The sequence below is a fragment of the Drosophila eugracilis genome, unplaced genomic scaffold, assembly GCF_018153835.1.
Source record: "Drosophila eugracilis isolate 14026-0451.02 unplaced genomic scaffold, ASM1815383v1 contig_2088, whole genome shotgun sequence".
NCBI classification, from domain to species: Eukaryota; Metazoa; Arthropoda; class Insecta; order Diptera; family Drosophilidae; genus Drosophila; species Drosophila eugracilis.
The window spans coordinates 3,280,607-3,306,671 of record NW_024572964.1 but is presented as its reverse complement, the minus strand read 5'-3'; the positions used below and the strand labels follow the sequence as shown (position 1 = coordinate 3,306,671).

Below are 26,065 nucleotides of genomic sequence, written 5' to 3'. Positions count from 1 at the left end.
TTCAGACACATATTCCCAACATTGAATAATAATTGTGAACCTAGCATTTTTATTGTTGATTTAAAAATGTGTTCCTTTTTTAAAGATCTTTACACAATTGCTTTTAAAATAGTAATAGAAAAGCGATTACCATAAGGTTAAATGTTTAACAAGATTACGCTTTCAAGGTATTTATAAATTCATTACTCTGGTCACTCTATTCCCGCAACTAGTAAATTTCAGTATTTAGGAATAACATTTAAATCCATTAATAATACAAGTTAAGTATTGGGTCACTATGGTAATTAAGGCTCCAACATGATGTTACAGCTGCTGTTATTCTGCTTGGTGCTCTTTATCAACGTCTATTGGTAAGCTTCGCCTATGTCGGGTCCTCATAATTGACCCATCATCATTATAAACACAATATATTGGATCACTTTCCATTTTAGGATCTTGCCCACGGGCATTAGCTGGTATTTGGTCAAAAGGTTTCGGGTCAAAGTTCGGATTGGCCGAATTTCGCTGCCTTATTTCTCTCTGAAGAATGTGCACATTAGCAAGAGTGGATTCTCGGTGGTACGAATAACCTTTAGCCTCATTAGGTTCTATACGATAAGCACCCCCATATTTCCAGCAAATCGAGGAGGTGTGTCTACGTAGCAGTTTCTTCACCACCGATGTGACCAAGCTACTTTCCATATACATCCGGGACATCCGCATTAATAAGGACATTCACAGCAGACAAGATGATAACGATGATGCTTACGAGTTTCAGCGGACTCAGACCTCAGAAGGTAAACCCTCGGAGGCGAAGGGTGTGCCAGATTTCCGGCAAACTAAGGTGCCGGCGAGCATCATCACATTTGCCCAGTTCATGGCGGTGCATGTGAACAACATATCAGTAGTCCTAATGAATAATGATTTTGATCCGGGCTGGTTTATCCATGCCACGGCGAAGGAGCTACATCTGGATGGCAGTATCGTGCAGAATGCTCGTGTTCTGCTTGTAAACGCCGCTCTAAGCGAAGCCCAGGCCAAGATGCTTAGGCACTGCAGCTCACGTCGCCAGTCGCTGGAGAATCTCAACAAAATTCGTCCCTGTCTGGGAGAGGTCAGTTTCGATACGACTCTGGATGCCTCTCTTTTTGCCCAGGGACCACTGTCAATGGATGTATGTATAAAATTGTATGTTTCCATAGTCTAGTTAACAATAATTGTCTTTGCAGACCCTTAGTCTGGTTATCAACAATGCCAAATCCGTAATTCATGGCGGACTGTACGAGTTCCTTAGTGAAGCCAAGCGAAGAACAACGACTGGTCAGCAGTCTCGGCGTTCTAAGCCGGCCACAGCGCCCTCCAAGAGGTCCTACGATAATGATAACTACGAGAAACTGGCGCCGATTATACCAAAGAACTTTAACTTTAGCATCAGGGCGGCAACCTTCTCGGCCGTCAAAGAGAACTCACAAAATGATTTTAGTGCCAAGCTGCAGTCGTTTCAAGTAAATACATCCCTAACCTATTGTATTACAGCTCTTAATGCTAAAAACTTTATACCCAGATCTCTGGAAAGTTTAACTCGAAAGTTACAGATGAAAAGACGTTGCTGCCTTCAATGCTTGCGAAATTGGGTTTTCAACATTTAGATATTGATACCAAATATGAAAAATTACTTTTCGTAGAACAATTCACCATAGACTCTGTGGTAAGAAGATTGTTAAAACCTAAGTTACTTAACAATGCTCTTAAAGTAATTTTCTTTAGCTGGAAAAAGACATTTTCAACCTGTATGTGAAGCTTAAGACATTCCAAATCATCTACAACCATAGTGAGATATATGACTTTGTTAATAACAATTTCCTAGCTCGACAGCGCTCGAGCGGAGCACAGCCAATCCTCATACACAAGCAGAAATCTTTGCCGGATCAGTTATATCTTGATACAACTACGGAGAGCAATCTGAGAGCGATTCAGAGGAATCAGGGAGGCGTTCTTGAGTGGATTATGCAGCGGATCGTAGTCAAAGGCTGCGCGGAACTGTTTAATGTCTCACTTCTTATGAAACTGGAGGATGAACATATTGCCATGAGTGTGAGTCATACGAGGTTCCTCTTAGAGCAAATTGAGGAGAAACGGAGTAATCTCTATGAAAATAAATTCCTTAATTTGTTGCTGAACCAACGGCAATGGAGCATGGAGCTGATGGTAGAAACGCTGTGGTCAAATCTCGGGAACTCCATTAACGACACTAACAACTTAAAGAAGACCCATTCACCTGGCTCTCCATTTTTCCTCGGAGTGAGCCTGGTTAAGCTATGCTCCTATGCAAACACCACAAAACTGGACTTATCCGTGCACACTTTTCGCACGGAATATAGCATGCAGTTGGCCGAGTTTGTGGTGAAGTCAATGGAGTGCCTACGGCAGTACCGGGGCATCAAGCCAAGGAATATATCGGGACAATCTCAGTCTAGAGCAAATGTCGGCCTTACTCTTTCTGTGCAACCAACACAATCATCTACCTCTCTACGCGTGTCTGTTAAGGTCAAGGATATTACGGCATATTTTGTTAACCATCACAATGTCTACACGCTGCTAAGTTTTTCAGAACTGAATTTGTCGCGGGCTCAAAACTTAACCACCCTGAAGCTCGAAGAATTTCAAATGGCTATAATGCGCTCGATGACGGCTTCTTCGCTTTGTCTTACCGACTTTTCGGATGTGTTTGCCACTTGCAAAATGATTCGATTGGAGCATGAACAAGTAGAGGGAACGCTAGGCAAGTTGTCCATTTACATACCCGGCAACATGGAAGCCACGTGGAATACCAATTTGCATATGCACCTGTTAACTTTAGTGAGGGATATGCAAGACCTAAAGACTGAGTTAGCGATTCCTGCTTCTCCTGTTAAGAGAACAGTTCCAAGAGGAGGACTAGTGGTTGAGTTGTCTGCAGAACGGAGCACCATCTTCGAGATAAAGTTTTCTGATCGACACTCTATTCAGATATTTGTAGAAAGCCTTTTCTTTAGTCAAAAGGAACGTTGCATTATCTATGCTGAAAATGTGTTTGTCAAGATCGATAATCAGCACATATTTACAGTGAAAGAGTTGGATCTACAATCAGTCCCCCGTCTTGAGGTACTGACCCAAGAACGACAAAACTTTCCTGGGTTTCAGCTGCCCTCCAACAAGGTGTGGGTTACCACTATCGGATCTTTTAAAGCCATTTTCCCATATGACCACGACTTTTACAATGCAGTGAACGGAGAGTGCACATCCCATTTTAAGTGGCTGAAAATGGTTCATAATTACAAAAAGAAACCATTTACAGAGGATTCACCGCTACCCTGTGATTTGGTAATTAAGATCAAGGAGTTTCTGCTGGAAATAAGCGACGATCCCTTCGAAGTGAAACTTCGCGATAACTATGTCCTACTGGTGGATGAATACCTGGAAAGCTTAAAGCGCAAGGCTCTGTTTGATAAGAAGATTGGCGAACTTTGCTCGGAACGTCTTTTGTTACCATCTGGAACCATAGAGAGTCTTTATGCCAACCTAATTAAGAAGAACTCAGAGATCTATATACAGCGATCAAAAAAGATTCGCGAAAGTGGCCCCGTTCGCACACGACTTCTAGCCTGGATCATGACGGACGTGAATATTATGGCTATGGCTGACACCTCCATCCATGGCTATGATAATGTGACACGTATAATGCGCGAAATCGATCACGAAAGTCCGTGGCCAGAGGAGGGGTTGGAGTTCTCTACGTTGTGGTGCCGAGGTGTGAACATCAGCTGCACTGAATGGAAATTCATGCTTAGGGACTTTCCACAACCCATGTTTTGTGTAAAGAGCATGCGGCTGTACGGTAATCTTTGTGGAGCTGAACAAATGGGCTCCAAGAGAGCCAAGCGAGATGTCTTTATAGAGGTGGGCGAACCCTTTGGCACCGATGTGATCCAACGTAGCATGCCTTCTCTGAAGTTCTACCACGACTTTGATTGTGAACTGGAGAGCTGTAGCTACGCCTTTGGTGCGTGCTGGGAACCTGTAATGGCCCAGTGCAACTTGAGCTTTGAGAAGATCTCAGCCCCCTCAAAGGATCCGTCACCTCCCTTGCCATTTTGGGATAAGTTGCGTTTGCTTCTGCATGGTCGGTTAACGTTGATAGCCAAGCAATTCACCATATTACTCCACGCCTCGCTTGATCCTTATAACACCACAGAGGAAATGGAGTTGACCTGGAATAACTGTGGAATTGTGTTGACAAATGCCAAGATTATGTTTAAAGGAGAGCTTAATGTAAGTATTGTTTTTTGTATAGGGTCTCAATTTAATAATAATATGGTCTTCTTTCAGGTCACTGTTCGAACAGCTTCTCGCTACGACGATTGTCGTTTGCTTCATTTTCCTAATCTTAAGTTGACGATCAAGCTTAAATGGGTGTGTCTGGCTAATCCCAATGACCACCATGCTGTGATGCCCTGTGCCCCAGACAAGCTGCCAGAATACTCTAGTAATCAAGTTCACGACTCTTTCCGAGCTTTCCGATCGCTAAATCTAAACATTTGGATATCATTCGAGACTAAGCCCAAGGCAGGGGATGATTTGGAAGTCGATATACCCAGTCTGGTTTTATACGGTAGCACCTTGCGATGGTTTGAGAGTCTCCAACTGATTCTGTCGGGTGTAACAAGGCCGACGCGACGTGGTCCAGTATTCAACAATGTGAGGCCACGGAAAAAACCGCTCAGTCGTCACTACAAGAAGGCCAACCTGCAAATGTGCCTTCACAAGTTCCAGGTTCTCTACTGGATGTCCCACGCACTGCAAAAGGGATTCCAGTTAAATGGCCGGCGTGTATCTTTTAGTTCCGAGCACTCTCTGACCCTCAATCCCATTGACGATGGACTTATCCATAGGCCACGGGCAGATTGGTCAACAATCTACATGAACTGCGAGCTTAACGATGCTGAAATCTGGTTAAAAAGCATTTTGACCGAAAAGATGGACAGCAGTTCTGAGAACTTGGCCAGTGCAGCAGATGCCTTTAAAATCGTGCGATTCTACTTTCTAAGCGTAGCTAAGGTATCCTATGGTCGCGAAGCTCTAATACCCACCACGGCTACTAGCACTGAGGAGGATGTTAAGGCTCAGTCCACGACACCAACGCATAAATTGGTTGTTTACGATTTGAAGGGAGCCTGGACAAAGAGCAATCGGGATGTGGCCTTTGCTCTTTTTGATTCCTTTATGAAATCACAGAAATTAAAGAACAATCTTTCTACGGAAGCAGTAAAGAGTTATCGCAAGGAGGGTCCCAACTCGGCAGTACTTAAACACAAGCGAAGTGATAGCACCATTACTTTATCCAGCACTAACAACGAGGTCTTGCCGAGTAAGTTTATTACAAATATATTATTAATATATATATTATATATATATATTATATATATTTAATATTAAAATTAATAAAATGTTTTCTAGTTTCCAACCCCAATGCATCGATGAAAAAGGCCCCAGCACAGATCCATGCCACAGCAATGTTGCAACAACTGATCGCAGAAGCCGACCACAAGTTCAATGTCTACAGTGATGATCATAGCACTCAGTCGAGGGAACTGCAGCTTCAGGGTCTGCAGGCGTGTTCCGCTCAGGACATAATTCATGAGAACTGGTCTATTAGCCTGGTAAACTCGCAAGTGCTGCTCAAGGGCTGTGAAACTTCTGGCTATGTAATCATCAGTGCTGCTAAGGCGGAAATCTTGCAGCGTGAGCATCGTCCAGTTTGGCGCGAGCGCTCGCTAATTTCGAAAACTACGTGGAAGGGACTGTTGGAGTGCATGCAGTACTATGCGACAGTTAGCGCGGGAGATAATAATTCCCTTTTAGAGAAGGAAATCATGTGGCTGACGGTGGACAACATTCAGGATAAAGACGAAACTGTGATTAACAATCTGCCGGACATCTCACACTTGGTGGGCAGTGGACGCAGTGTGGGTGGTGTAGTTTCCGAGACTGTTGGTGCTTTTCTAAGCGATAACTCCGGGGAAGCTCAGCCCGTCCAACTGCAGCGCATTGTGTCCAAGTGTAAGTGCGAGTTCTTCTATGTGAGCTACGGTGATGCCATCGATCCGAATAGCATTACTGAGGTGCCTCCGCCGCCTTCAGAGGAGTTGCAATCTCCTTGGGAAAAACAAGACGATCCAGTGGATGCCTTCACCCTGATGCATCACGATCTGGATGTGTGCACTAACTCATTGCAGTACGCCATGATCCTGGATATTGTAAACAACCTGTTGCTTTATGTTGAACCCCAGCGAAAGCAGGCAGCGGAGAAGCTGACAAGGATGCGCTTCCAGCTTCAACTGCACTCGACGGAGGATCAGAAGCGACCCATTCAACAGAAGCAAACGGTCATCCGTAGCCTGTTGATGAAGATTCGCTCGCTTGAAAAAGACACACATATGATCAGTAAGGAGCGGATAGAGGATGGCGACTCATTGGAGCTGCGGCAAGAATACGATCATGTCCAACAGATGATACGAGAAAGCAAGGAGGAGCTAAACACCTTCAGCGAGGATCTGGATATGATGTTGCTGTGCTATAAAGAGACTCAGTTATCGCAGCTCAGCAAGATATTAAACGTGCGCTCTGATGAGTCGGTGACCATGGTGCGCACCAACGAGATCTGCTTCAAGCGCGCCCAATGGCGGCTTACTGAAACAGATGGACAGATTGGCATAGCTGATCTTGTTCTGAGTGCTTTCCTTTACACAAAAAAGTCCAAGAGTGATGATTCTGTTGAACATCTGCTAGAGCTTGGAAATATACGAATGGAAAACCTTTTACCAAGAGAGATCTATCGCGATGTCCTGCTGGCCACAGAAATCCAAAAGGACATGCCCGTAGATACACACAAGCGGGTGCTGCGTATCTTCTGTCGGGAAAAGGCTCCAGTGGGCGGCATATCAGTAAAGGAACATTTTGAGATCAATGTGGCTCCCATTACTATTGCCATTACGAAAAAGTTCTATAGCACTATGTTGAAGTTCTGCTTCCCGGATCGAGATGCCTCCGAAACGGAGGTTAGCGATGAACTGGACGACAATGCCTCAACAAGTTCGGCGTCCACAGCGAATTTGCAGGCAAAGCCTTCAACTTCTTCGTCCACCAAGCGATCGGGAAAAGGCAAGAAGGGTGCCAAGGACTCGGAGTTCTATGTAAAGATTGAAAAGGATGACGTCGAAAAGATGAAGGAGCGCGCCGAGAAGAACAAGCTGTTTATCTACATCAAGATTCCCGAAGTGCCTGTGCGCGTCAGCTACAAGGGCAATAAGGAAAAGAATCTAGAAGACATCACAGATTACTCACTAGTCATACCAACGTTAGAGTATCACAACGTAACTTGGACCTGGTTGGATCTGCTGCTGGCAATGAAATCGGTAAGCCGGCGGGTTATATTCTCGCAGGCCATCAAGCAGAAGCTGCATATCCACCAGCGACAACCTATTCTGTCCGCTGGAGAACGAGCCACCCCACAAGAAGCGGAGGATAAGGCTGTGATGCTCTTCGGAAACCGTTTATTGGTAAGTTAACTATAAGTCTACCGTAACGAAATGCTTATTTCTAACTGCTTCATTTTTCTCTCCATCTAGAATGAAAACCGTAACCAGAAAAAGGGTGTCTTCAAGTTTTCAAGTGGAAAGAGATCCGGAAATGATTGAAACGTGCATTCTTATTCAACGATATTTGTTTGCTTTTTATTTATTACTGTACGTTCAAAGGATGTACGAAAATATGTGCAACTTGCGGTACTGACCAGGACTTAGCACAGCTTATCTAAAACGCCGTAATCAACTAACAAGAATGTCGAGTGCATCTTGGCCCGTTTAACAATACATTATACAATACAATCACACACACTCTCAAGTATTATGCTATGTAACTCTCTAAATATAGCTATTTATGTATGTATGTTTGTTGCTAGCAATAAAGAGGGAGTAGGCGTAGTTAATTTTTACACACCAGTGGTATTTGTAAACTTTAAAACACTTAAACTAAAGCGGTATCATCACTGTTCTTTCCCTACTTGTTCTGTTGCTTCAGAGGTGGCTAAGGGATTAAAAGAAGTTAGTATCGAGAGAAATCTGATTATATCTGATGGCCACTTACCAGCACAAACACTCGTTTGGGCAGTGCACGCTGCACCAGTTCATCGAGCAAGGCATTTTGGCTATCGTTCTTTTGCGGATCCGCCTTGGTATTGTACTCTAGGCTTAGCACTGGCAACTCTTGCCAGCCCACTTGTAGGGGATACAGGTTGTACACCAGTTCTTTCTCTTCGTACGCCATTACAGAGATGTCCAGCTGTAAAAATAAATAGTTAAAATTATGAATTTCAAAGGATTATACCAAACCTACCTGCTTGTGACCGGAGCATATAAAGTTATCCGTCTTACTGATACTCAGGTTGGCTATCAGGTGAAGCACATGCGTAGTGGGATTTTTCAGTACCACCTTGAAAGCCATGGGCATTTTTACAAACATTTTCTCCTCGACGGTGCAGTAGATATTCAGCGGCGGCTCCGCAATATCCAAGCCACTGATCACAAACTTAGACTCGTTCTCCTCCTTACCATTAGCCCTTCGCCAGCGAATGCAGAATACACCAAAAATAGGCACAGTCGAAGGATTTCCTTCCAGTGTGTATATACCTTTAATGAAACCACGACAATGACCCGTTCCTTGGACAGCTTCCAAGGCCTTGTTGTATATAAGTCGGCTGGTTTTTATACCCTCTTGGGTGTTTATTGCTTCCTCAGCCACATTGACTTCATCGGACTGCATCGAGCTGGTCATCACACCTGCATTGGCTACTTGTAGGGCATTGGACACTGCTGAATTGCTGTTGATGATGGTCATGGTGGTAGGTATCTTGGTCACCAGACTCTTACTCATGTAGGCACTAATACCGGCTGGCGGCGTGGGAGCAAGAGTTTCCTCTGCGGAGAGTTTGACTACAGGTCTGATGAACTTGCTGGCCACCGCTTTGCCCTCAAGCTTGCCGCGTTGATCCAAATCCCGGGCAGTAGTCCAGTCCCGCAGAGTGGCATTCGTTCGGAGGACTATCACGCTCTCCAGCTGCTCGCCAGCGCTGTACTTGTTAGTATATTTCTTTCGCTTAAAGCTGTAGTTTGATTGCACTAGGTTGTGATCCTAGAGTGAAATGTTTATCTTTTTATTGTCCTATAAATCTTCCTAAGGATACATACACATATAAAGAAGCTGTCCAGTATCTCCACATCGTCTACGGCTACCACTTCAGTGTTGGCTCTCAGAAGAAAATTCTCGCCACGGTAAGCCTGGTTCAAAGGCTTTCTGTCCAGCGTGTAGAAGCGAGCGGTGAACTTAAAGTCTCCGTAGCATCGCACTGTAAGCGTATCCTCCCTGGACTTTCGCAATCGCGTCTCATCCAGGTACTCGATCTGGACCGGAGAAATGGCAGACAGGATCTGAGCTACACTCTTCACCTCGTGATCGGGTGTGGATTCCGAACTGTTTGGAGCAGTGCTCACTCGTGCATTGCTTCCTGCTCCCCCTGAACCTCGATCCACATCCAAAGTGTAGCTCAATCTTTGTTGCAGTTTAATCTCCGTCTCAGCCATGCTGAAAATGTAATAGGTTGCTGTGTTGCCTCCGTGGGCGGACAGCTCGCCCACGTCTATTTGGATTTGGGAATGCAGCTTCTGCCGTCCCGGTGAGATGTCCGTGGTAAGAAATACTGAAAGTTTAAATAGTGAAATGTTAAATAGAAATTTATACATCTAAACTGTGATAACCAACATTTTACTTTTTATGAAAACATAAATGGACTTAGAATATTTATATCTTTAAAAACATTTGCTTGCTACAATAATCAGTAACACCTGGAAGGTATTGACTGCTTTTTTTATTTATTTAACAATCCTGCTTTTAATTTAACATATCGATGTATAATATTTAAACAAACTATCTTATATCGTATCGTGGACTTATCCCCATACAATAGGACCGATTGTGTTCCCACCCAACTATTCTACAAACCCTAAACACACATAAAGTGGGAACAGTTCTCTTTACTTCCTAGTAGTAGCCCTCATATCAGCAAGTTCATTGCCGTGTGTAAACAGCGAGGAACAGGTGTTTTTTGTAAGTGGGTTCTCATTGGGTAAGGTCAGTGTTGCTCCGTTGTATAAATGATTGTGATCCAATATTCGGGGTTTCAGTCCATCGAAGTTCATATTACAAGCCAGATCGCGATGCAAGGTGTGCTGCTTCCGCTGATGATGTGGATGATTTGGATTCTCGGGTCCTCAGCAGAGGAGGAAAACTTACGAAGGAGTCCACGCGTTGTGGGCGGACATCCAAGTGATGTGCGGAATCATCCGCATATGGTTAACATTCGGCGGCGTGGCAACTTCGAATGTGGTGGATCTCTAGTCACTCCCCATTGCGTCTTGACTGCAGCCCACTGCCTGAAAGATGGTCAACCATCAGACTTTGTGGTTCGTGGAGGAGTTACCTATCTGAGTGATATGCGAAATTCTCGTTATGTGAGGAAAATACTGCTTCCATCAGCCTACAGTCGCAATACTTTGGATTACGATGTGGCAATCCTGAAGCTGCAGCAACCGCTCCAGGCTTCTATTGCTCAACCCATTTCTTTGGCGGCAAGATCTCCTCGACCGGGGACTTTTGTCAGGGTTTCCGGCTGGGGACTAACCGACGACAGCTCCACTTCGCTGCCTAATCAGCTGCACAGCGTCCATGTACAAGTGATGCCTCAACGAGAGTGTCGGGATCTATACCATGGCTATCGGAATATTACTAACAGCATGTTTTGTGCTTCGGTCCCGGGTATCAAAGATGCGTGCGCTGCCGATTCTGGGGGACCAGTGGTCAATTCAAATGGTTTCCTAGTGGGCGTAGTCTCGTGGGGAAGGGCGAATCGTTGTGCCGCGAAAGACAGTCCAGGGGTTTACTCTGATGTGAGTTACTTATCTGACTGGATAACGGATAATATTCGCAGATACTGTTAGATTTATTTTAAAACTGTATTAATCAGTATTATATTAGTTAACCCTGATTATTGACGTCACCTGGAGTCGAAGCTAGAATGCCATTGAAGTAGCAGTGCCTCTCATTGTGACCCGTGGTGTTTGCTCAGGTGGTTTTTCGATGTTTTTGCCGAATATCCGGCGATAAAAGCCGGGGCAAGGTCACAACTATAACAGTTCACATCGAGATGCTTTGGCGCTGGGAGTATCTTATTATAGGCATGGTGCTTCTGGCTGAACTCACCCAGTTGGGTGATGCAGTGGCAACCACTAATCAAAGAAAAAACAGGAGACTTAGAAGCTCCAACGGAAACAAGCTAGCGGCCAGAAGAAACCAAAACGGGAATAAGAGCAGTGGCAATCGAGCCAGAAAACTCGCCGCCAAGAGGGTCAATCAGAACCAGAAGGCAACTACTTCAGATAAAATTCAATCCAGGATTGTAGGTGGCACCTCCACCAGCATTTCCACTACTCCCTACATTGTCCAGGTGCGACGTGGCTCAAATCTGTGTGGAGGGTCCCTGATCACCGAACGGTGGGTTTTAACGGCTGCCCATTGCGTCAAAGGATACAGTGCCTCCGATTTCACAGTCCGCGGTGGAACGACTACCTTGGATGGCAGCGATGGCATCACTCGCTCCGTTAGCTCTGTCCACCTTGCTCCTAAGTTCACCTCAAAAAAAATGAACATGGATGCCGCCCTGCTCAAACTGAATCAATCCCTTACGGGCACAAATATTGGAACCATATCCATGGCTAGCTATCGACCTAAGGCTGGATCAAAAGTACGCATTGCGGGATGGGGAGTAACTAAGGAAGGCAGCACAACGGCCTCCAAAACGCTGCAATTCATCCAGACTAGAGTGGTCAAGCAGAAAAAATGCCGTTCGGATTATCGAGGCAAAGCCTCTATCACCAACTACATGATCTGTGCCCGCTCTGCTGGCAAGGATTCCTGCAGTGGAGATTCCGGTGGTCCGGTGACAAGAAACAACGACCTGGTGGCCATCGTATCCTTTGGTTATGGTTGTGCCAGAGCCGGATATCCCGGCGTCTACACAGCCGTCTCCTCTATCCGCCAGTGGGCAAACAATGTTATGGCTAATAATTAAGGATCGCAAGTCTGAGCGATGAAACCCAACTGAACTATGTCTTAAGGTCGTAAGTTGCTACGTCGATTAAATAAATTTTGTTTACTAAATTTGTTAACTAAATATTATTTACAAAGGTTTTTTGCAATATGGATTCTTAAAATAGTGAATGGTATACAAGTTCATTATGCCAGGGGCATAGAATATTCAAATTCCACATGATCAACAAATAATATATATAATATCTTGCCGCAGGAAAGTTTAACATCGACTTTAATAAACAAATACACAATAAATAGAAAACCATGTTTAACTCTTCTTGAACAAAACTATAGTGGATTGCATGGAATAGTTAAGGAACTTAGACAACTTTCAAGATTGTTTTTCAGCTCTGTTTGAGTAGAAACAAGTTAGACTCTAAGAATTTTAGCGATCAAACTTCGGACCTGTCCAGGTTTGATCTCATCTAAATATTCACTTTCTAACTACAAATCTCATTATTTGAGTGCTATCGTGGAATTTGAAGTTTATGTGGTTATCATGGATTTCTTGAGTATTTAATTTGTAAAGAAAACATGTTGAGAAATATTATTGTTTGTCATGAACACACAAAAGTTAGTTTAAACAAATCATTTGTAATAAAAAAAACTATTTGTTTAACCTACACAAAATTCTTTTAATTCATCGCCAATATTTTAACGAAAGCAAAATGGTTTAAATATTGAAATTTATCTAAAACTAAAAACGGTAACGTTTCCGTTTGAATAGCTATTCCGAGTTCGACTTCCCGGCAAAGGTGGTTGATTGAACAATTGTGCAAATGTTAATATCTTGTTCCGCCCAGATTTGCTCAATATAAAATCGTGTTCCAGCTTACTCTCAATATAGTTGGATAACCGCCATGATTGCCCTGTGTCTGCCGTCGCTGTTGTTGCTCCTTATTCCAATCCTGAGACTCAGCTCAGTTTTCGCCTCCTCTTTCGAAAGCGTGGAGATACAGCCACGCATCATTGGTGGTAAGGTATCCAGTATCAAGCAGGAAAAGTATCTAGTACAAGTCACCACGTCCACGGAGCTGTGTGGAGGATCGCTGATTAAGCCCCGGTGGGTCATAACTGCGGCACACTGTGTTTACAAGCAGAACAAGGACGAGTTCAAGGTTTATGGCGGTGCCTCTGATCAGGGTGGTCCATATGCCATCATCCGTCAGGTGGATTTCATGGCCATTCGTCCGGATTTTAATCGCAAGACTCTTAATATGGATGTGGCTGCCTTGCGCTTGACTTCAGATATGACTGGAGCTAATATAGAGACCATTGCTTTGTCCTCGCAATCTGTTCCAGCTCGCGTTTTAGTCAAAGTCTCTGGTTGGGGTTACCTTACTGCGGATGCCACACAAACAGCAAAACGTGTACACAGTGTCCTGGTCCCCGTGTGGTCACGCTCTTCTTGTGTGTCTGCTTTTAAGGGAACCCATCGAATTACCCGCTCCATGATCTGTGCCGGCAAGCTGTATAAGAAGGATTCTTGTGATGGCGACTCGGGTGGACCTTTGGTGTATCGTGGTGAGCTATCAGGAATTGTGTCCTTTGGGTATGGATGCGCCTCCTCTCTGCCTGGTGTGTATACAAGTGTGCCTGTGATACGGGATTGGTTCCTGCGCGTGATGGAAGAGCATTCCTAAGCATAATCTTAAGCTTTAGCTTAAATGTTAATAAATAGTTCAAGTTTATCTAAAGGCAATTAACTGGGGAATGTAAGAACAGATAGACGAATATAAAAACTTGACTCCAGGCCTAAATGTCTGTAGACCATGTTAAAACTCCTCTTTGGACTATCACTGCTCTATGAGCTGCATGGAAACTCCTTGGCTTTTCGGCTGGGTAAAATCTTTGGAGGAAATACAACGCAAGTAAAAAATTACTCCTTCCTGGTTAATCTTCGACGTGGAGGTAATTTCCGATGCGGTGGTGTTATAATCTCGCCAAGCTGTGTTCTCACAGCGGCTCACTGTTTGGAAGGACGGCATCAACACCTCCAGGATTTAACTGTTCATGCCCAACAACAGTGTTTGGGGGATGAGACGCCGCCGGAGCATGTGCGTTCGGCCTGGTATGTCGGCATATCAACACATTACTGTCGTCAGCGGGGTCTGGACTCCGATCTGGCTGTGATCCGATTGAAACGCGCATTTGACATCTCCGGTAATGCTAGTTTTGTCAAGATAGACTTTAATGATCTGCCACGTCGGGCCAATCTCACGGTGATGGGCTGGGGAGCGATTAACGAGCAAGGTCACAACTGGAATCAATGTCTGCAAGAAGCCAAAGTTCAGCTCATCTCGCAGAAACATTGCATGAAAATAATGAATTCAGGCCAGCAACAAGTTACGAATAACATGTTTTGTGCTCTGGGGGAAAATTCTAAGGATGCTTGCCAAGGCGACTCCGGAGGTCCCATAATGCACGACGACCGATCTGTGGGCATAGTATCCTGGGGCTATGGGTGTGGCAGTGGTTATCCAGGGGTATACACCCGCCTCAGCAGTCCATCGATTACGTACTGGTTGAAGAGCTTCATTGAGCGGCATTGCTGATAATCTATCACTAATTTTGTAAAACCTTTAACCCAATAAAAATGGCTTATAATGCAGTTGCACTGTGATTACAATTGAATGTCAAATAATGGGGAGATCGTGTGATCCAATTTCCTAGCCAGCATCATTATCACTTTCCAAATTAGACAGCAATATACATAGTAGACGTCAGTCTGAACACGCCATGGTTGCTCTGTGGTTGCTCCTCTGGCTCTGTCAGTTAACACTTTGCCTCTCCAACAAAACCAGGATAGTGGGCGGCAGGGAGACATCCATTTCCCAGGTTCCATACCTGGTTAACCTGCGACAGAATGGAAACTTCATATGTGGTGGATCCCTAATCTCCACCAGGATAGTGCTTAGTGCTGCGCATTGTGTTTATGGATCCAATCCAGAGGACTACACTATCCACGCTGGCGCCAGTCGGTTAGATGAAAATGCTCCCGTGGTTCGCAGCATATCTAAGTTTCACGTTTCGCCCAGTTACTCTTCAACAAACTTCGACATGGATGTCGCTTTGTTGGAGCTGCAGGAGACAGTTTTTCTAATTCCCGGCAAAGTCGCTATCATTACTCCTTGTCACAATCCGCCGGAAGCTAATTCGTATGCGAGTATCAGTGGTTGGGGAGTGACCCGTGAGGGCAACCGTGAACCCGCTGAACAGGTCCGTATGGCCGTGGTACGAGTGCTCCCGGCTGCTGAATGTCAGCTTTCGTATGCCGGAACAGCACAACTAAGCGACTCTATGTTTTGCGCGGCAGTACGAGGACTCCGGGACTCCTGCTCCGGAGATTCAGGTGGTCCCTTGGTATTCCGTGGACAGGTTTGTGGCATTGTTTCCTGGGGATTCGGCTGCGCGCGGCTAGCTTTTCCGGGTGTATACACCAACGTGGCTAGTGGAAGAGTTTATGCGTTTATAGACCAAACCATACGCAGGATTGGAAATGATAGATATCGAGATCAATTGACAATTATTTAATCAACTAATTTGTGGAATCTGATAAATAACAGAAACAAGGTCGGTAAAAGTGTAGAGAATCCGGTATAAAGCACCATTACACAGCAGTTTTGTTTGGTTTCAATTTCCCATACTAAATTACACTGATGGAATCCGACGATAAGCCACACAAAATGGTTTATTAAAATAATTATTATTTGCGCAATAAAATAATATGTGTGCTCTGTAATGATTGTTTCCTAAAGGGCATATAAATCGAAGCACAGAGCCGCGCGATCCGAGTCGGAACTGCGATCAAAAAGGTGTTTACTCAGGTGACCAGCGACTCGGAAACTCGGTTGGTAGTTACAACTACCGGATACGGCAAATATTGAGGGATGGAGTGAGCTGATGGCTACGCTGTGGCTCTTGCTCCACCTAATCCCACTTTGCTGGGCGACCAGCAACGACGCTAACAGTCGGATTGTGGGAGGTGTCCCAGTGGATATTGGTAGTGTGCCTTATTTAGTGAACCTGCGTATCGGTGGGAACTTTATATGCGGAGGCTCTTTGGTTACGCCTCAACATGTGGTCACCGCCGCTCACTGCGTCAAGGGAGTCGGTGCTTCCCGAATGCTAGTCGTCGCCGGAGTCACTAAACTTACGGAAACAGGTGTTAGGAGTGGCGTCGAAAAGGTATACACCCCAAAGGCCTACAACACCCGCACCCTCAGCACAGACGTAGCCGTTTTGAAACTTAAGTCTCCAATAAGTGGTCCAAAAATATCCACCATTGAGCTGTGCAATGCTAGCTTTAAGGCAGGAGACCTGATTAAAGTCTCCGGCTGGGGACAAATTTCAGAGCGCAACAAAGCTGTTTCTATGCAGGTGCGGAGTGTGGACGTCGCTCTCATTCCCCGGAAGACTTGCATGAGCCAGTACAAGCTGCGTGGAACTATCACCAACACAATGTTCTGTGCCTCGGTGCCCGGAGTCAAGGATGCCTGCGAAGGCGACTCCGGAGGACCAGCAGTTTATCAGGGCCAACTATGCGGAATAGTTAGTTGGGGGGTTGGCTGCGCCCGAAAAAATTCACCAGGCGTCTATACTAATGTTAAGACTGTTAGGAGTTTTATAGATAAGGCCTTGGGAATGTAAGCCAAAACAATAACAAGTTCAATTGCTTAAAATGTAGAGAAAAGTTATAAAATAAATAATAGTTCCCATTGAAAAAACTTACCACTATTTCTCAGTCCCACGGGGACACTAATGTGAACGCCCACATTCTGCAGATAGACATTATAGGGATTGCTGACGGTGGTCACAACAGGATAGTACTCGTTGACCAGCATTTTCGTAGGCACCACATTCGATTCCTCATCCACACCGAGACCATGTCCATGGCCAAGGTTCGTTTGCGTGTCCAAATGAAAGCTGAAATAGAAAACCATATTCAGTGGAGCATTAAATACGCTAGTTGCATGCAATTGTCCGGAAATAAATCTCTGCTTCCGGTACCAATCAATTTGACCTACGTGGGCGCAATGTAGCAAATGGGATTGATCGTCACGTTGTCATCTAGATCACGGCTGCGCGTGTGATGCCGGAACAGCTGTCGTGAGTAGTTTGAACTGCACGTGAGTAAGGCGGCCACTTGGTCAGTACCCATGTGGGCCTCCAGGCGAACAATTCGTAATTGCGTGTTTTCGTGGAATTGCTGGGCTTCGGTGCTGCAGAATAGCTGGTAATAAGAACCGGGCTCCAATCTCATGTTCTTCTCGAAGTTCTTGGGCTCCTGCTGCAGCTTCTCCAACTGCTCTTCCTGAGACTGCTTCTGACCGCGCAACTGCGTAAGGCTAGGAAAGCAGAAATACTTCAGTGCCTCCAGTTTGTAGCTGTTCTGCGGATTAGCCGCATCGGCTAGAATGACATGGAAACTGCGAATCCTAAACGGTACATCCGTAAGCACACTAAAAGAATTATACATATAAAAAATTGAATTTATAAAAAAATACTAAGTGAACTTACCGCACGATAAGTTGCAATTGCAGCAAGTCGTCGTTGTTCAGCTGAACTTGCTCAAATGTCGCACACATTTCCACTACATCACTGACCTTATCTAAATCAATTTGAATAGGCGATTTTACGCTTGCCAGTGAACTGGACCACAACGCCTGCGCTTCAGGCGCCAACTGAGTTTTCGGCATGGGTGGCACGCCCTGAAACACCTGCCACAGGTTCTCCATCAGGAAAATTCGCTCCGCTTGCTCGCCATGATGGCGCAGGGACAGAGCTTCAACACTGCATGCAATGTAGTCAGCCACGGACCCCGAGAGCAGCGCACATCGGAGTGTCTTTAGCAGAACATCAGTGAATATCGTTGACCATTTTTCCTGACGATAATCGGGCAGCATTAAGGAATACAACCTAGAGTAAGAAACAGAATAAATTAATATGCTCAACACATGAAACACTTCAATTATAAACTCACGTCAAGGCCTTAGCGTGATCCCCACTCTTCAGGTATTCCTCAGCCATGTCAATAGCTAGTTTCTTTCGAAACCTGAGGCACTTGTAGATCTTAAACTGAGCCATGGCCTGGCTGAGCAGGGCTATGATCCCCGATGAGTGATTATAGCCCCGCTCTTGATCACATAACAGCGCGTTTGCTTGCTGCTCGGCTACTAGATCGCCCGTCTTGACCGCTCGAATTCCGAAAAACTCTGTGTAAAGAGACAAAGGATTTTGGTTCGTTGCGGAAGTGACTTCTGTGGAAGATTGCATGGCAGCATAGGCCTCATGAGCTGAATCTCGCCGCTTCATCACATATTCAGCTGCCTTGTGGTAGTAAATACCGGGATGCTGTGTCTGCAGAGCAGGCAGTCCATTCTTAATAGCCTCGCAGAACAGCTCAGCAAAAACAGAATGTCTTTAATCAAATATAATATGTTAGGTAAGATATTAAAAGAAGTCTGTCTTCTCGACTTACTGCGTGCTTAACCAGGCATGGTGCTCAAATGCCAGATCCTTAAATCCCACTCGAGACTTGTACTTTTCCACATGAATGATAAACTGATTGATGGCATCTCTGGGAGTCTTCAGTTTGAACATAAGCCGGCAAATCTTATAGTTTAAGAACCCTGCCAGTGTTTTAATCTCTAAGCAATTGCCGTCATTGATGCGTATTTCGTCCAGATTGGCATATGCCTGGAAGTAGTGCCTGCATAGAAATACAAAATAAGGAATTGGGTTTGAGAAAATTGATAAGGACCGACTTTTGTCCGGTGCTGAAATCCTGCCTCATCTCCGCCACGAATCCAAGCTTGAACTGGTGCCGAATCTTTAGCGAGGTGTGAGCCGCCGTCAACTGATCCCGATGGTTTCGAATACGCTTGGACATGAGGGCGTAATAGGACTGCGCCATGTCCAGGAAAGCAGACTCCAGTCGCAGTGCGTATCCCGTTAGGTGCTCAGTATGCGGAAGTATAAACAGCATCTTACTAGTTATGCCACAGGCGTTTGTCAGACTGGCCGCTCGCTCTGCAGCCAGGAGATCTTCGCCTGGTGGAAGCGGTGCTGCCTTTTGAAGCAGCACCAGGCACAGCCGGGTATTTCGGTCCTGCAGAGCGTTCTTCAAAGCCTGCACAATGCCAGCACACTGCACCTGCTTCTCCGTCCACTGGAGGTCATTCCACTCCATATCCTGAAACAGCACCACCACGGAAGGCAGTACGTGCAAGTGCTTTAGCATCCAGTTGCGCTTTAATATTCCCTTTGGGTGGTACCACTCGTAGGAAGCCCTCTTAGGCTTAGCCACGGGAAACTCATAGTTGTGGGGCAGTAGCTTGTACTGCACAGCCGCCCTGTCGGCGGCCTTACGCTGCAGACTGCCACTGAACGCCTCCCAAACGGCTTTGTGCACCGCCACCCGTGCCGTATCCAGCCCACAGAAGCCAATAAGCGGCTGTGGGGTTACGAGCAGCTCTGACGGCAAGGCGGTGGAGTCCATCGTCATGGTTCCTCTCCGGCCGCTCCTGCTCAGAATTAGATGAGATCGATCTCTTCGTCACCAACGGGCACTCCTCTCCTTCACTGCAATTGATGATCTCCTCCAGCTACGTTGTCCTCGGTTCGGGAATTTAAGTGTGACCAAGATTAGGGTATCAAACTATGCCACTTAGTAAGACCGGGTGGTTAGGGAAAATAAAGGTAGAAGATATGGCTAGATAAAAGCTAGATGAATTTAAATTGAAAAGACTCTACTTGTCATAATATTTAACTATTTAAAAGACTTTATATTATTTATTGTCAAAAAAAAATAAATTAATGTAATGATAATGTTATGTTCTACATCAGCTAATTTAAAAATCAAAATATTACGTTAATCTCCATCCCTGACATCTAATGCAGCCCTGCCCTCGCAGCCCTGGCAGTATACGTGTCGTGCAGTCGCTTTCTCATTCGTTTTGTTATTTTTGAGCTGAAAGGTACGAGTGTTCTCTGGGGCGAATTACAAAGCAGTCTGTGCCATTTAATGTGATCAATTTAACCTAGCTGCAGCTTAAACAATTGGCAATTAATCATCGATTCGATTCCCTTGTGATTTTAGTGCGACCTATACTTCACAACAACAACACAAAAAATGGCTCCACCACAGAGAATGCGCGTCGCCAACGAGAAGGCCAGCAAATATGTTACAATGCGTGGCAATGTACCCAAATCCTCGGTAAGTGTTATCTAAAAAGTTGACTGTCAAACAAGACCGATTAGGATAATGCGGAGAAAACAGTTAATATAAGACCAGAATTAGCCGATAATCAATTGTGAGAAGTGCCACGCCGTCATTGATTTTATTATTGGTAACGTGCATATGTATGTACATATGTTTATAGCTATGTGTGCGGAAGCTGGTGTGTGCGAGAGTGTTATCGGTACTTCTGGAAATTTTGATTAGACGTTGCCATTCCATCGACGTTTTTCACTAATCTCTTTCAATGCAATATATTCACTAGACAAACGGTCACAAGTCAAAGCTAATCTGTATTTCTCTTTGCAGAAAACGAAAGAGGGTCAGTATCCCGTGGGTCCATGGCTTTTGGCGCTCTTCATCTTTGTGGTCTGCGGCTCGGCTATTTTCCAGATCATTCAGTCGATAAGGGCTGCGTAAGGAAAAGCTCCTTCACTTCACAATTATACATACAAACGCAGCCGCATCTGGAGGAAGATAATAGACCCTTCCGGAGCCTCCATTTGCTACTACTATAGCCTTTCCAGAAGACCTTTTTTAGCTGAATAGACCCCAAAAGCATGTGCAACCGGAAGATGACGTCAAATAACTTGGCTTTCCACAGTTTATTTTGGTGTCTGCAATATCTACTCTTATAAAACACATACAAAATTTAAGTCCATTTAAAGCATTTTGCAATTATTAATTTAAATGTAAGCTCTGCAATGTGCATTCCTGCAATTCTCTCCTAAACACTTACAACAAAATCAACTGAATAATGGTCTTGACCATTTTATAGGCGATAAATGCATTTTTAAGATGCTTCTCGATGCCGTTTTAAATAGTGCAAAGTGTTAAAGCGTTGTTTTCTAATGCAAAGACGAGTAGAGAAGGAACTATGAGTACATAAAAATGATGAATATATATTAATTTTTTACCTTAACACCTGTTGTTTTAATCTATTATGATTCCTTAAAATATTAAGGACTTTTGGAATACAAATTGAATTACTAGGGTGGTAAGATAAAAAATGAAATGTTTAGATGTCCCTGTACATTTACATATTCAGTTTTATGTTACAAATATTTAGAAGAAAAAAAAACAGTTTCCTTATGAAATACTGGTTTTCTCACTCACGTAATTGGTTCATCCCTAATTTAGCTCCATCCCTGGTTATACCCATCAGACAGCTGTTTTACGCATATGTGAATGGAAAATAAACTAGGAATTTACATAAAAATGAATTTAAAGTTAAATATTAAATAAGATAATTAAAAAAAATTAATGCGCCGTTACTTTACATCGGTCAACGTCCAAACAATGTCGAAGAACAAGGTGAAATCAAAATCCACTGCTCAAAATGCTAAAAGTGACGCTGCATCCGCACCGGCTAAGGAAACCAACCCGATTACTGTGGACAAAGGCGGCAATATATGCATACAAATTTTGGCCAAGCCAGGTGCCAAGCAAAATGGAATTACGGGAATCGGTCTCGAAGGAGTGGGCGTCCAAATAGCCGCTCCGCCTAGTGAGGGAGAGGCAAATGCAGAACTAGTCAAGTACCTCTCGAAAGTTCTTGGCCTTCGAAAGAGCGATGTATCACTGGACAAGGGATCTCGGTCCCGCAACAAGATTATATTGATCAGCAAAGGAGTATCTACAGTGGAGACCATAGAGCAACTGCTTCGAAAAGAATCTGACCCTTAGATATTTGCCGAAATAAATACTCATTAAACAAATTGATTTTTAAAACACATTTGCTTTGTTTATTTGGTTGTTTTTTATGTTTATCATCGATCGATCGGGTCATCAAACCTTAATTATACATATACTCCATTCTTTATATAGCTATATCAACTAGAGCACGTATGTAGTCTTTAGTGTTTATACATAAATTACTTGGATTCTAAATTAGAAGTTCTTAAAACGACAACTGCTTTTGAATGATTTTCGGGAATCTAACCTTTTTACGAGTTTTTCTTGTTTGTTTATGAGTTAAGCGTATGTTTGTCGCATACAACGCGGCAAAATGTTAATGGGAATACAATACAAAATTTAACTCGGCCGTAAACTAAGTACAAAAGTTCGAAACGCAAGTAAATTGTGTATGTGAATGCGAGTGATAGAATGAATTTTGTTTGGTTTGGGTTGGTCGCTTAATCCACCTCCTCCATGTGGGAAGCGTCCTCGGTGTCCTCAACCAGCGAGGGGGCATCTCCGGCGCTCTGGGCATCCTCGGTGGTCATTGGCTCATCCTCGTCGATGCCCAGACCCAGCTTGATCATGCGGTAGATTCGGCTGGCGTGCACCTGGGGACTGTCCAGAGAAAAGCCGGAGGACAGCAGGGAGGTCTCGAACAGCAGAATAACCAGATCCTTAACAGCCTTGTCGTTCTTGTCGGCATCAGCCTTCTGACGCAAAGTTTCAACAATGGGATGATCGGGGTTGATCTCAAGCTGCTTCTTGCCGGCCATGTAGCCCATGGTGGCCGTGTCACGCAGAGCCTGAGCCTTCATGATGCGCTCCATGTTGGCGGACCAACCGAACTGAGAGGTGACAATGCAGCAAGGCGAGTCAACCAGACGGTTAGACACCACGACCTTCTCAACCTTATTGTCCAGGATGGACTTCATCAGCTTGCACAGGCTCTCGAACTTGGCCTTGTCCTCCTCGCGCTTCTTTTTCTCGTTCTCATCCTCTGGCAGCTCCAGACCCTCCTTGGTGACAGAGACCAGTTGTTTGCCCTTGTACTCCTTCAAGTGCTGGATGACGTACTCATCGATGGGCTCGGTCATGTAAACCACCTCAAAGCCACGGACCTTGACGCGCTCCACAAAGGCAGAGTTGCTAACCTGGTCCTTAGACTCACCGGTGATGAAGTAAATGTGCTTCTGATTCTCCTTCATGCGCGACACGTAGTCGGACAGGGAGCAGAAGTCATCGCCGGAGGCAGAGGTGTGGAAGCGCAAGAAATCAGCCAACTTGGCGCGGTTATTGCTGTCCTCGTGCACGCCCAATTTCAGGTTCTTGCTGAACTGGTCGTAGAACTTCTTGTAGTTCTCCTTGTCCTCGGTAAGCTCCTCAATCAGCTCCATGGTCTTCTTGACCAGGTTTTTGCGGATCACCTTCAGGACCTTGTTCTGCTGCAACATCTCACGGGAGATGTTAAGGGGCAGATCCTCGGAATCGACCACACCCTTAATGAAGTTTAAGTACTCGGGGATGAGGTCCTCACAGTTGTCCATGATGAAGACTCGACGCACGTACAGCTTGATGTTGTTGCGCTTCTTCTGGTTCTCGAACAGATCGAAGGGCGTGCGACGGGGGATGAAAAGCAGAGCACGGAACTCAAGCTGTCCCTCCACGGAGAAGTGCTTGACGGCCAGATGGTCCTCCCAGTCGTTAGTCAAGGACTTGTAGAACTCGCCGTACTCCTCCTGAGAGATATCATCGGGGTTACGGGTCCAGATGGGCTTGGTCTTGTTCAGCTCCTCATCCTCGGTGTACTTCTCCTTGATGGTCTTCTTCTTCTTGGCATCCTTGTCTTTCTTGTCGGCATCCTCATCTTCGCCAACATCCTCGATCTTGGGCTCATCAGTGTCCATTTCCTTCTTTTCATCACCTTCCTTCTTCTCATCATCAGCCTCGTCGTCGCTGACTTCCTTCTCGCGCTCCTTCTCTACGAGGAGCTTGATTGGGTAGCCAATAAACTGAGAGTGCTTGTTGACAATCTCCTTGATCTTGCTCTCCTCCAGATAGTCAGTCTGGTCCTCCTTGATGTACAGAACGATCTTAGTACCACGGCCCAGAGGCTCAGAATTGTCGGCACGGACAGTGAAGGAACCTCCGGCAGAGGACTCCCACACGTACTGTTCATCATCGTTGTTCTTCGAGGTAACAGTCACTTTGTCGGCGACGAGGTAGGCGGAGTAGAAACCCACACCGAACTGTCCAATCATGGAAATATCGGCGCCGGCCTGCAGAGCCTCCATGAAAGCCTTGGTTCCAGACTTGGCGATAGTTCCCAAGTTGTTAACCAAGTCGGACTTGGTCATACCGATACCGGTATCGATGATGGTCAGTGTACCAGCCGTCTTGTTGGGGATCAACTTGATGTAGAGCTCCTTGCCGGAGTCCAGCTTGCTGGGATCCGTCAGGGATTCGTAGCGGATCTTGTCCAGGGCATCAGAGGCGTTCGAGATCAACTCACGCAGGAAGATCTCCTTGTTTGAGTAGAATGTGTTGATGATCAGTGACATCAGCTGAGCGATCTCAGCCTGGAAGGCGAAGGTCTCTGCTTCTTCCGGCATCTGGAAGGTTTTGAATAAAGATAGGGAGGATTAGTTGACGTCGTCGGGTGGAAATTCAATGAAAGCAGCTGCATTTTCAGCAGCTGCTGTGTGCATTTTTCTTTGTTCCCCCTTCTCACTTCTTCTTCATCACAGCATGGCTTACTTAGCATGCGCATTCACAAACACAGCGGTAAAAAAAAAATAGTGGCTTACTAAGCGAAAAAGTTATCTATTTTGCATTATCGAACAAAATGCTTTGCAAAATAAATATTTACGAGAAATTGAGATATTTAAAAAAAAAATGTAGTGGTTGATAATTTTTCTACCCCCACTGTATACGCACGTGTATAGGTGGTAAGCATTACACATTGAAAATTCGTACATAACCAAGTTAGTAATTGGAAACATCTAGAACCCCAAGCATAACTAATCCCCTTGGCAACGGTTATTAAAATAAAACAAATAGAATTTAAAAATAACGCACTGCTATCAAGATTTTTTACTGACTGACGCTTTCATTTCTTCTGCGTTCCGCTTGCATGTGTTAATATGACATGTGCAAAGTCGAAATGCAAAGAAAGCACATGCAAGAGTTAATTAAGAAAGGCAATTTATAATTAATAGGCCCATTTGGAATACTGTTTAATTCATGAATTTGTTAAAGGCCTTCAAGAACATTCTCTGGCGAAAAAAAAACCGGCATTTTCTATACGGGATTGTGTGCACGCTGAGTCACCCTTAAAAAAGCGGCAAAATGTATTTAAGTAATAAAAGCCTAATGCGTTTAACTAGAAAATCTTGCACCTTGCATCACTTGGTTGGTTTCTAGAACTTTATAATCGATATTTTGCAATTGGGTCAAGAACATTCCAGATGCACATCCTCAGACAAATGATTTACTTTTGCATTTATTTTTCACAAAAATAAATTATTTAATGCTTTTTGAGATTACTTACCTTGTATGTATGTTTTTCGTTCTATTCACAGAATAAAGGTAAAAATATAAAAATTTTCACTTTGCTTTGTGCAGAATGGGAAATTCACAAAACTTTTTCAGACGCTGTCGACGCACACCGCACGAAATTTTTTCAAGACTCGAACCGGCATCCGACGCGCTGCCGCTTTTATAGAAAAAATCGCACCAGCCGAGAAAATTCTAGACGCTTCTAGAGATTTCCAGACGCCAGGGATACAATATCCGGTTTTTATTAACGATTCTCAGTGTTGGAAGCCGTTTGAAAAAGGCACAGCCTGTGCGGGTGAATTTGAAAATTTAACTGACCGGTATTCGGTAGAGATTTGTGTGGATAGGCGGAACGGTTGAGCGCAGCCCACT

At 44.7% G+C, this 26,065-nt stretch overlaps 10 protein-coding genes across 10 annotated transcripts; 8 read left to right on the top strand and 2 right to left on the bottom strand.

The window, feature by feature from the left end:
- The first annotated feature begins 200 nt into the window (after window positions 1-200).
- Window positions 201-8,011, top strand: LOC108107875 (protein KIAA0100). Its single transcript, XM_017215658.1, has 9 exons — window positions 201-350; window positions 432-558; window positions 617-1,153; window positions 1,209-1,484; window positions 1,544-1,687; window positions 1,747-4,290; window positions 4,348-5,386; window positions 5,476-7,577; window positions 7,647-8,011. Exons 1-9 carry the CDS (start codon window positions 298-300, stop codon window positions 7,713-7,715), a joined length of 6,891 nt encoding a protein of 2,296 aa, XP_017071147.1. The 5' UTR covers window positions 201-297; the 3' UTR covers window positions 7,716-8,011.
- Window positions 7,737-19,841, bottom strand: LOC108107876 (trafficking protein particle complex subunit 11). Its single transcript, XM_017215659.2, has 10 exons — window positions 18,987-19,841; window positions 18,701-18,931; window positions 18,203-18,640; window positions 17,740-18,138; window positions 17,247-17,681; window positions 16,952-17,145; window positions 9,264-9,772; window positions 8,413-9,207; window positions 8,164-8,358; window positions 7,737-8,103 (listed from the first exon to the last, which is right to left on the bottom strand). The coding sequence occupies exons 1-10, from the start codon at window positions 19,724-19,726 to the stop codon at window positions 8,077-8,079; spliced, it is 3,963 nt and encodes a 1,320-aa protein (XP_017071148.1). The 5' UTR covers window positions 19,727-19,841; the 3' UTR covers window positions 7,737-8,076.
- On the top strand, window positions 9,917-11,116 carry LOC108107879 (trypsin beta). The gene is made up of 2 exons (XM_017215662.1): window positions 9,917-10,203; window positions 10,257-11,116. Exon 2 carries the CDS (start codon window positions 10,290-10,292, stop codon window positions 11,067-11,069), a length of 780 nt encoding a protein of 259 aa, XP_017071151.1. The 5' UTR covers window positions 9,917-10,203; window positions 10,257-10,289; the 3' UTR covers window positions 11,070-11,116.
- LOC108107878 (trypsin beta) lies at window positions 11,210-12,288 on the top strand. The gene has a single exon (XM_017215660.1). The coding sequence runs from the start codon at window positions 11,276-11,278 to the stop codon at window positions 12,197-12,199; it is 924 nt and encodes a 307-aa protein (XP_017071149.1). The 5' UTR covers window positions 11,210-11,275; the 3' UTR covers window positions 12,200-12,288.
- LOC108107505 (trypsin alpha-3) lies at window positions 13,080-13,910 on the top strand. Its single transcript, XM_017215047.1, has one exon. It carries the CDS (start codon window positions 13,080-13,082, stop codon window positions 13,860-13,862), a length of 783 nt encoding a protein of 260 aa, XP_017070536.1. The 3' UTR covers window positions 13,863-13,910.
- Window positions 13,873-14,842, top strand: LOC121529917 (trypsin alpha). The gene has a single exon (XM_041818033.1). It carries the CDS (start codon window positions 13,992-13,994, stop codon window positions 14,772-14,774), a length of 783 nt encoding a protein of 260 aa, XP_041673967.1. The 5' UTR covers window positions 13,873-13,991; the 3' UTR covers window positions 14,775-14,842.
- On the top strand, window positions 14,959-16,944 carry LOC108107504 (transmembrane protease serine 11D). Its single transcript, XM_017215046.2, has 2 exons — window positions 14,959-15,744; window positions 16,078-16,944. The coding sequence occupies exons 1-2, from the start codon at window positions 14,959-14,961 to the stop codon at window positions 16,867-16,869; spliced, it is 1,578 nt and encodes a 525-aa protein (XP_017070535.2). The 3' UTR covers window positions 16,870-16,944.
- A 236-nt stretch (window positions 19,842-20,077) lies between the features above and the next one.
- Window positions 20,078-21,380, top strand: LOC108107937 (stress-associated endoplasmic reticulum protein 2). Its single transcript, XM_017215766.1, has 3 exons — window positions 20,078-20,198; window positions 20,321-20,437; window positions 20,768-21,380. Exons 2-3 carry the CDS (start codon window positions 20,354-20,356, stop codon window positions 20,876-20,878), a joined length of 195 nt encoding a protein of 64 aa, XP_017071255.1. The 5' UTR covers window positions 20,078-20,198; window positions 20,321-20,353; the 3' UTR covers window positions 20,879-21,380.
- A 53-nt stretch (window positions 21,381-21,433) lies between these two features.
- Window positions 21,434-22,193, top strand: LOC108107936 (UPF0235 protein C15orf40 homolog). Its single transcript, XM_017215764.2, has one exon. The coding sequence runs from the start codon at window positions 21,722-21,724 to the stop codon at window positions 22,142-22,144; it is 423 nt and encodes a 140-aa protein (XP_017071253.1). The 5' UTR covers window positions 21,434-21,721; the 3' UTR covers window positions 22,145-22,193.
- LOC108107935 (heat shock protein 83) lies at window positions 22,177-25,841 on the bottom strand. Its single transcript, XM_017215763.1, has 2 exons — window positions 25,686-25,841; window positions 22,177-24,747 (listed from the first exon to the last, which is right to left on the bottom strand). Exon 2 carries the CDS (start codon window positions 24,745-24,747, stop codon window positions 22,594-22,596), a length of 2,154 nt encoding a protein of 717 aa, XP_017071252.1. The 5' UTR covers window positions 25,686-25,841; the 3' UTR covers window positions 22,177-22,593.
- Between the last annotated feature and the right edge of the window lie 224 nt (window positions 25,842-26,065).